Genomic DNA, 10,469 nt, shown 5'->3' on the forward strand with positions numbered 1-10,469 from the left:
ATTTGTTTAATAACCTTCAGTTTGATCCGATAGAAAACTACAGCGATTGAGTTCTCGCGAGAACACTTCAGGCCTATGTGAGACCACGGAGAGGATATCCGGTCTCTTTTCCGTGGCGGACCGTTGTTGGGCCGGTTTAGCAAAATGAAGGTACGATGCTTTCCTAACTCTAAATGATCCGTGGAACGCTATTTTATTTGTAATTCTACCGTGTGGTTGATGCCGTGTTTCTGAACTTTATAGCGGACTAGTTTAATTTGTCCACCGTGGCTCTGACTCGTAGGATGACATTTGATTACAATGAGAGCCCGGCGCTGACGAGCCTGTGGCAACATGTCGGCACACTGAGCGAAATGTGCAGCCGTTTCTTCTTCGCTGCAATATAAAGTTTTCAAACTTTTCCATGTTACGGTAACTAAATCTTCCGTATTACACGCGTTGTCAGTTTACAACGTTATCCGTTAAACCGGTTGTGTTCAGGTTAGCGTCGTCCAAGAGTGCCAACGATAGCTAGCCGTCATTGATGCTAACAGGCCTCCAAGCCGCAGCGTCTCTTTACGAACCTATGCTGGGATGCGCGGCTGAAACTGTGCCACAAGCAACTCAAGTTGTGGCTCATTTCTCCCTGCTTTAGGTTTAAATACGTCTAACGTTACCGGCTACGTCTACCTCTTTTTAGGACTCTCGGTAACATGTCACCGTGAGGACCCATAGTACACGTAGCGATAACTACATTGCAACTCTTTATTTTCCAGCTGAACATCTCATTCCCCGCTACTGGCTGCCAGAAGCTCATTGAAGTTGACGATGAGCGCAAGCTGAGAACTTTCTATGAGAAGCGTATGGCCACGGAGGTGCCCGCTGACCCTCTGGGAGATGAGTGGAAGGTAAAGTGATTGTTTGACCCATATTGTGATTTGCCTGTGCTCTGTATAACATGGTGCAGCATTACATGCGTTAGTTTAACTTGTTAAACATATGTATAGGTTTTTAAACCGGATGTGGCACACCAGTAGACCCTTTCTGACTGACCCATAGTTATTAAGGGGGGACAGCGTGTTGCAAGACTACATTGAGCTCCCTACCAGATACGACCAGGTCCAGGATCAGTAGATGGTTGATGGTATTGCTCTCTCATTGTGTGCATATCAGAAAAATAATTGACCAGCAGTTCTTATAACTGTATATCCATGGCTGATTGAAATGGTATCACTATCTCAATTCCCTTGCATTCTTACAGCAATGACTAGTTAACTCTTAAATTTAAGTCTTGATGTGGACATGAAAATAGTGCAAGACTCATTAGTTGCCTTTGCCAAGTTCGTAAAAGTTTATCAGCTATGAGGAATAGTAGATATACAGCACCTTGTAGAAGTCTGCAACCTGTTATACCATAACCCACAGTACAGCCTATTTAGATTGCTTGACTGTCAAAAGGCAGTCGGCTGTCCAACTTCACGCAGAAATGTGTCAGTGATCTTCTTGAACATTTCCTATTGAGTTAGCCTAAATGGAAGAGCAGAATCGTAACTTGTTTTTCTCTAACTCAACAGGGTTATGTGGTGCGCATCAGCGGCGGCAACGACAGGCAGGGCTTCCCCATGAAGCAGGGTGTGCTGACGCATGGCCGTGTGCGCCTGCTGCTCAGCAAGGGCCACTCCTGCTACCGTCCCCGCAGGACTGGTGAACGCAAGCGCAAGTCTGTCCGTGGTTGCATCGTTGACGCCAATCTCAGCGTTCTCAACTTGGTCATTGTCAAGAAAGGTAATATGAGCGTTGGCCATTTTATTGAACGTATAAATTGAATGCAGCAAACTGAGCACAGGCTTATTTTGTAATGTATGTTTATATCATTAATAAATTGTGTATGGCACACCAGTAGACCCTTTTTGATTGGTCTGTAATTATTAAGGGGGGACAGCGTGTTGCCAGAGTAACTGTGGCGCTTCTTACTGAATACGACCTTATCCAGAATCCGTGGATGGTTGAACTGTATTGCGCCCTCATTGTGTCTTATGTACACTAAAGTCTAAATGACACAAGCTGGTGCGCTTTTATGTTTGTTTTAAGACTAAATGTTGCAGTGTGTTGGTCTTTGATATTGGTGCAGTTTCCAGTTTATGAACAGTGAGCGTCGCACTGATGATAAACTGTCCATAAAAACCCCATTTGTGATCAATTTGGTGCTTTGGGCTGCTGCCTCTTTTCTCTGGGGAAAAAACACTATCTTTTTTGCATATTATTTTTGCTTTTAGTGATTGTTGAAAAACAACAACTCATACAAGCGGTTTAGATGTAGGAAGTGTAATTAAACTTTACTTTATTCAAATTGATCATTTGACTATCTTCTCCTGATCTGGTTAATCTCAGGCGAGAAGGATATTCCCGGTCTGACCGACAGCACCGTCCCTCGTCGTCTTGGTCCCAAGAGGGCTAGCAAGATCCGCAAGCTCTTCAACTTGGCTAAGGAGGATGATGTGAGGCAGTATGTTGTGAGGAGACCCCTGACTAAAGAAGGTAAGACAAGGGCTGGTTTTCACTTAAATCGACAACTGCTGTTGGATCATTGAAGCTTGAAATCAGGTGCCACAGGGTGTTGACTGTTATTGAAAGAAAATTATATCAAATAGTTTGTTATATAATATAAGGATGACTAATATGTACATTTGAAATACTACTATGAAAGCACTGTGGGAATGTTAGACATAACTTTTAAGGGTATCATTGCAAGTCTTAGTATTTAAGCTTTGTCTGTAAATTTGAAATACCGTTAACTTGAAAACCCTGGACATCAGTGGTAGTATAATGCTGTGAGTTAAAAAATGTTTTATAAATAACATATGGGGGAAAATTGTGTTTCGGTTCTCGTTTCAGAAATATTGCACTCGTAAAAGATGGCCCAAATGTACCAGTTGTTTGCACCTGACCTGCATTTATAAAATCACTTGAGGGTGGCCAGTTCAGAATCGCACAACCCTCTTTACCACCAACAGTTCTTACCCTCATTATTCAATTTAATAAAAATTAAAAATTCATTAATAATTTTCTTTTGGTAGGCAAGAAGCCCAGAACTAAGGCTCCCAGGATCCAGAGACTGGTGACTCCCCGTGTGCTGCAGCACAAGCGCCGCCGCATCTCCCTCAAGAGACAGCGTACCACGAAGAACAAGGAGGAGGCTTCTGAGTACGCCAAACTGCTGGCCAAGAGGATGAAGGTAATGTTTCATCTTAGTTTTTCATGAGGTCTTCATTTTCCGTTTTGCTTGAATTACTATTATGAGATCAAGTCTTCTTAAAGTTGGGATATTTTGTTGGTTGTTATAGTTTAAACCTAAAATAAAAATGTATTGTGACAATGTACAATTCTGTAAATGTGCCAGTGTTTTCCGGCAGGTGAATATCCACATGCAGTACAGTCTCTTTTTAAAAATAAAAAATATGCAACAAGCAGGCAATGCTCAAAATGTACAGACTGACAAGATGCAACAAAATAATCACTCGAGTGAAAAGCAACATGAACACAGCAACAATAGGAGTGCAGGGTCATGTTTTTCTAAATGCTTAAAGGATCTCCCTCTTCACAATCCTCTTCATTATTCAGTAGCCTCTGGCATCAGATTCTGTTAATACAACAGTGGGGAATAAGTTGAATTGTTTCAATTTTGAGGAAGCCTGTTCGACTTCACTGTGCTTTGGGGGGAAATTATTTTTTTTGCAAATTGCTACTTTTTGGTTGTTTTTAAATATGTTTCTTATGTTCCGACAAACAGGAGGCCAAGGAGAAGAAACAGGAACAGATTGCCAAGAGGCGCCGCCTTTCTTCTCTGAGAGCATCCACATCCAAGTCTGAGTCCAGCCAAAAGTGAAATCTCAAATAAAGTCATGTTTTGCTGAAAAATTATGCTGTGTAATGTCATCTTTCAATAGCCTGAGACTACAAGAAATGTCTATGGGTTTGCCAAATAAATTTTGGAAGACAAATAATGGTAAGTACGTGATATAGCTTTTGGTTGCTATTTTATTAGCCCCCTCCCCCAAAAAAGTATTGAAATAGTTCGCCACAGGAAATGTGCAATTTTAGGTAGGTCACTGTTTACAGCACTAGTCTCTAATCTTTTTTGCCCAACAGACCTGTTTGGCCTCAGAATTCTTTTGCAGACCGGCCTTTAAGGTGGGAGATAAAATGAAAAAATAAAATATGCCTGGTATAAAAGTACATTAATAAAACTCCATTATGCAGAGTGGGCTTGTCAGTCCCCTGCAGCCATAAACTCGTATTAAGGATTCCTGAGTCATTTAAAATGCAGCTTTTTTTTTCTTAGTCCCAGGCTCATTCGTCGCTCCATTTGGCGTTTTCAATATTTACCACGTGACGCAAGGGTCTAACTTTTTTATACATTGTACAATTTCATAAATTGACAGTTAACCCAACAAGTCAGTAACCGCAGAGAAAACGGGACAAATCAAGGCCACACTAAGCACAATTGTGTAATTAGACTCATTGGTTATTTCAGACTTGACTGCTTTAATTAATGGCTTGCCAATCAGGTGTGCAAGCATTCTGTCCTGCAGTATTTAGTGCATGTCTTGAGTGTCGTGGTTTGTGCTTACTGTAGGTACACTTGCTTTAAATTTTGTCCTTTACTGTTGAATAAATCTGATTCGCATTATGCTATTGGAATTTTTTGCTATTTCTGGCCAGGGACATCAGAAACTGCAGGGATTAGTTTCACTGTTTAGTGTGAATAGTCAATCCTAAATGTTTTCCATTCCGTGCGGCCTGGTATGAAAGGACCCACAGACCAGTGGTTGGGAACACTGGATTATAGTATCCGCATCCTTGGAAATTAATTTGGTCTAATCATGTACAAGACCTCAGTTAACAGTCTTGTTTTAAACTATGATAAACTGCCAATGATACAAGTTTTGCATTTTGTCTGCCCTAACAGCTGCCAGACAAAAGGAACAAAATTATTAAATGTTCAACTTTAATGGATTGCGCCTCTCTGGGAGCAACAAACTTCAGCACACTTACAATAAAACTCAACGAACACATCCTTTAACATCACATTCATTGTCAAACGCAGGTATCTTTGTTAGGCGCCTTACTCGGCAGAAAGGCTTGGCTTGTGGGTGAACCTGGACCATGGCCTTTTGACGCCTGGACGCCGCGGTATTGAGAGAACTTCTATCCTGATAAGATCTGTGGTGTTTGGGTGCCGGGCAGCTTAAGCTGTACATTTGGGAGATGAAGAACGACGCAGACACAAGCTGATGCTGCAGATACTGAGGCAGTGACGGGATGCTCCAGGTTAAGGTCAGCCAGCTGGTTTCCTGAACCACAGCGATAGACCTGAACAAATTCTCCATGACCTGATGAGAAAAAAAAAAAAGGTACTTTCAATTTTAAAGGAGATGTTTTTCATGGGAGCAATATGCCTTTTGTTAAATGAAGACATTTTTCTTACAGTAGATATATTTTAAAAAAAAGGCATAAATAAATAAATGACACCAAATTGCATTTAGCTTCTTTGATGTCAGGGTCCTGTAGTGTGCGTGCTGGCTTTCTAGCCCTTGACTGGGCAAGAGTCATTGTTCATGTTAACTTGGCTTCTCCTGTGAAAAATACCCATTATTTGGCCAGCTGATTAATTTGTTTAAAACAAAAGCAGCTGAATGGAGTTAAAGTACTGAAAAAAAGTCACGTCAACTACCTCTATTTAATTACTGGCATATTAAACCTGTGTAAAAGTTGACAGCCTTATGTCATAGATATTAAATGTTACATAGCTTCACAAACGCATTGTGACTGCAAAGAAAACCTGCTCATAATTGCACCATAACTGCTGCGAATTATACTTTTAAGGAATAGTTTGGCATTTTGGAAGGCTCATTTGCTTTTTTTTGCAGAGTTAAATAAGATCATGTAGCTTTACTTCAAAAACTTACCCAAAAGTCAAGTATCTTCTGCACAGCATCAATCACAAAACCAAAATGTATGAAAAATGAAATATATGAATAAAACATTAGTTCTACTCTGCTCAGATATTCTGATAGTTTACAGCCTTTACGCTAACCAGCTAGCTTCATATTTAATGGGACAGATATTCAAAAAGGATTCATTCTGCATCATTAATTCCTTAATTAATTCCTCAACTCTTGCCAAGTAAGCAAATAAGCATATTTCTCAGATTGTCGAACCATTCCTTTTGCACGGTACTCACAGCACACCTGAGCAAGTTGCATCTTGGAGCCGACCATGCGGTACGTCCTCCAACACACCTGGGCGGCGAGTGAAACCAGTCGCACAGGGCATCTCCTCACGAGTGTGGCCGCTTCAAACCCCTCAACCAAATGTACTTCTTCCTCTAGAAAGTCAGCAAGAAGATAAAATATGGATGCATTTAAGGCGACTTCCAGCAGTTTCCCCATCACTAACTCTGCATGACATGGTGCACCTTCATCTTCTTCAATGGCAGGAAGCATTCGGTCCATCAGGGCCTCGGACGTGACCAGAGTGGAGTCGAGTCCCAGGCTGGCCACACTGACGGCTCTCTCCACGAGTGACTGGCGCGACTGGCCATCAGCTTGTCGCCTGCTGCCCGTCACCCAGGCGACTGTGTGCTCTACACAGCCCATCGTACCGTAAGCTGCAACGCTCACCACATCCTGGATCTCATGCATCTTGTTCCTGGCAGAGGCAACAATCTGTGTGAAACGGTCGAAAGAAGGGGAGACAGTTTCAGTTTAATGTGCCTTTTTGAGGAATATGCGTGTGTATCATTCATATTTGAAAAAGGGGAAAGAACCGCTGACCTGCTCTGTTGGTGTGTGAATTACTGGGAATGCCGTCTCCAGCCAGTCAAGACTTCTACATGCAAGGCCATTTGCAATGGAAACTGGAAACATTTCAGACAGCAAAGTCAGTTAATCAAATACCATCTGCAGCACCTTTTTACTCCACACAGCAACCTAAAATTGTATCATCTATTGCATGATTTTACGTAAATAATATTTTAATATGTGCACTTTATATGCCGTTAATATATGAAACTCATGTTTTTAGCTGCATGACTTTACAAGGATTACATTGAAACATTGAGTCAATTCAAATAATCAATTAACAGCAAGTGATCAACAATTGTGATGATGAAGTATTTGTTTAAAGGAAAGTTTTTTTTTCTGGTTCAAACTTCTTAAATGTGAGACTTTGATGTGCTTGTATGGGATCCTAATGCAGCCTCAACTCACTCTGAGGCTCCAGTTTAACGATGACAGGTGAGACTACAGCGGTCACGCTGCTCTCCAGCACGTCACACACGGACCTCAGTTGAGGGTGGCTGCATTTAGTGTCGATGTACAAGACCGAAAGCTTGGTGCAAGCCCAGCGGACCACGGGCAGCTTGGCCAGTCTGGCAGCCGCAGTCTGCGCTTTCTGGAAGAAAACAAAACAGCACTCGGGGGTTTAGAGTGACATGAATGATTGAATTGAGACACTAATTATCAAAATGGAGGCCCTCACTCCCATCAAGATGGGCGACTTTTCATTGTAACTTAATATTTGGCTGTGATATTATTCAATACCAAACTTATAAAAGACATTTTTAAGAACTCACTTGGTATTAAAACGAGAAAGACGTGATACATGTATGGTGTTGATGCCCCGTGAAAATAAGGTAACGAGGGTTAATCTTCCTTGATTTGACTCACCTGTTTGTTGTCACTCCGCATTTTTCGTACACTTTGATAAGAAGGAAATGGAAATTGAAAAAGAGTCGAAATGTTAACTTCTTTGTAGACTTAATTCTGTTGAAATGGATGTTCAAGACATTATAACACCCTACAAAGTTCCGCTCCATCAGAGAAAATTGTCGCTCACCTGGTCGCGGAGTGAACGCTCACCTTCTGAACGCACAAGCTCTTTGGCAGTTCTCGCGATATGTGAACGCCAGCAGCTGAGACGAGATGATAACGCTTATATTTTAGTTCCCGTCAGAACGCTTTTCTTCTTTGGCTGATAGCGTTCTACTAGTTCTGATATAATCTTCATCATCACAGTTACAGTTACGTTCAAGAGCTTTGAGTACTGCGGTCAAGAGAGCCCGCATCCGCCGAGTGAGCCTCAATTGCAATCCTGAATGCACCTCCTTCCTCCTTCCACGGTGTTACAGTACGAGGGCGGTACGCAGCACAGAGAAGCCAGAGAAGACGAGCGCAAAAGCTCCAATGAGATATTCATATTCAATCGGCATATCCTTAAACTTGTAAAGTAAAAATACAACGCAGTTTTGTTCAAACTGACCTCTGCTATGTCCATGTGTATGGCCTTAAGATTTTACTCTACAGTTTTGGTGAAAATTGAATTCAAATTCAGCTTCAATGACATAATGATATTGATACATCTCAAGGCCATACACATGGACATAGCAGAGGTCAGCCTGAACAAGGCTGCATTGTAAGTTCACTTTACAAGTTTAAGGATCTGATTTTCTAGCAGTTTAATTATTGGAAATTGTGAAATTTATGAATATCATTTTGTCATTGAAGCTGACTTTGAAGTCAGTTTTCTCCAAAATGTACAGTAAAATCTCAAGGCCATGCACATGTGCATGGCAGAGGTCAGCCTGAACGGGGCTGCATTGTAAGTATACTTTACAAATTTAAGGATCTGTTCTTATAGCCTTTTGAATATTGGAAATTGTGAGGTTATGAATATTAGTATTACATGTAAGCTGACTTTGAAGTCACTTTTCTCCAAAACTGTACAGTAAAATCTCAAGGCCATACACGTGCATGGCAGAGGTCAGCCTGAACAAGGTTGCATTGTAAGTTCACTTTACAAGTTTAAGGATCTGTTTTTCTAACAGTTTGAATATTGGAAATTGTGAAGTTATGTGTATCAGTATTCCATGTAAGCTGACTTTGGAGTCACTTTTCTCCAAAACCGTACAGTAAAATCTCATGGCCATGTAAATGTACATAGCAGAGGTCCCCCTGAACAATACTGCGTTGTACTTTTACTTTACATATTTAAGGATCTGTTATAGCTGTTTGAATATTGGGATATTGTTGGAATGCTGTTTGTGCTATCTAAGCCACCGTAGACCACCATACCGTAACACCAGGAATAGACGGTCATTTATTTTAATGCGTGCGGCTTACTCAGCGGATGAGGGCTTACTTGACCGCAGTCTTTGGAGTCAATATATGCTATTATCTTTAGACGAATTTCACATTCATTCACATTTAGCTTTACACGTTTTGCGCTAAGACAACTCTCTACATTGTGCACGTGATCACTTACTTAATTATTGGAAACTATGTACTTACTTTATATACCAAATCAAACAAATATTTATTGGAAAGACCACAAGAATAAAACCTAATTATTATTCACATATTGGACGCATTTTCCAGATGGTACTAAAAGGGACAGTCGTTGTTGTGCGCGCTAACGGGATGGCTACGCCGAGAGTAGGATTTGAACCTACGCGGGGAAACCTCATTGGATTTCGAGTGTTAACCACTCGGCCATCACAGCTGGTAATTGATAATTGACAGTGAGAAAATCAAAAGAAAAAAAGTCAGAAACTGACGTAATTTTAGGAGTCTTTTTAATCCTGAAGGAACAAATCCAACACCACCGGAATCTTGGCACACACCACAGAGGTGAGCCTGCGGTTTGGTTCCAAATCCTTCGAGAAGTGATCCACGAAGGATGCTGATTCTGATGCCGAGACCATTTCAAAACCTGGAGGCCTCAGTGGAACACAAGGGGTCAAATTAAATCCCCATGGACACTGCTGCTGCCTGTCTACGAACATACACATACATATACTGTATATGTTACAGTAACATAAGGAAACATCGTGGCCATCCAGCCCTAACTCCTGTGTTCATTAGCGTTATTTGTATTGATTCCATTTAATTAAACTTTGGTAATTATCTAACATGCAAAAATATAATACAGACTATTATCAGCGTAACTGTGAATGGCCTCATGTCATGTATTTTGTCAACGCTGGTTTGAAAACAAGGTTCTGAGGCTCTGACGCCACAGCATAGTGATGGAACATATGTCTCGGATTACCGAGGCTCCTGTTCGTCAACAGGTTTATTTGCCATTGGGACTGCAATCAAAAGCGCCCAGATTACATTATAACTCGGCACTAAAGTGGCAAACATCGTATCTGATTAACACGCACAGCCCACTACACCCACAACGATTAATTACAGGAAGACAGTGGTAATCACCATGTGTGCAGGGATTGAGTCAAATAATAAGGCACAGACGCGCCCGGATCTGTATTTGCATACTGATGAGCATCGAAGTGATTTTCCTGTTTAGAGGATGTGAAGAGCGAAGGTTGTTGCGCAATGGTTCCTAAAGGCGAGCACGCCCTGGGCCCCCGGACTCGGTCCGTGGTGCTGATGCTGCTGTTGTCGTGGCTGACTGCAGCATCTCTGAAC

General features: G+C 41.5%; 2 protein-coding genes across 2 annotated transcripts; one reads left to right on the top strand and one right to left on the bottom strand.

Annotated features, from left to right (window-relative positions):
- Window positions 1-3,900, top strand: rps6 (ribosomal protein S6). Its single transcript, XM_068588872.1, has 6 exons — window positions 1-150; window positions 756-887; window positions 1,554-1,764; window positions 2,371-2,517; window positions 3,057-3,214; window positions 3,770-3,900. The coding sequence occupies exons 1-6, from the start codon at window positions 145-147 to the stop codon at window positions 3,863-3,865; spliced, it is 750 nt and encodes a 249-aa protein (XP_068444973.1). The 5' UTR covers window positions 1-144; the 3' UTR covers window positions 3,866-3,900.
- Window positions 3,901-5,028: 1,128 nt separating this feature from the next.
- LOC137793284 (perilipin-2-like) lies at window positions 5,029-7,987 on the bottom strand. The gene is made up of 7 exons (XM_068589361.1): window positions 7,879-7,987; window positions 7,710-7,740; window positions 7,251-7,434; window positions 6,816-6,898; window positions 6,458-6,707; window positions 6,231-6,367; window positions 5,029-5,372 (listed from the first exon to the last, which is right to left on the bottom strand). Exons 2-7 carry the CDS (start codon window positions 7,728-7,730, stop codon window positions 5,043-5,045), a joined length of 1,005 nt encoding a protein of 334 aa, XP_068445462.1. The 5' UTR covers window positions 7,731-7,740; window positions 7,879-7,987; the 3' UTR covers window positions 5,029-5,042.
- Between the last annotated feature and the right edge of the window lie 2,482 nt (window positions 7,988-10,469).

The sequence above is a fragment of the Clinocottus analis genome, unplaced genomic scaffold (genome assembly GCF_023055335.1).
Source record: "Clinocottus analis isolate CAN_PGR_092001 unplaced genomic scaffold, fCliAna1.0.p SCAF_22, whole genome shotgun sequence".
NCBI lineage: Eukaryota > Metazoa > Chordata > Actinopteri > Perciformes > Cottidae > Clinocottus > Clinocottus analis.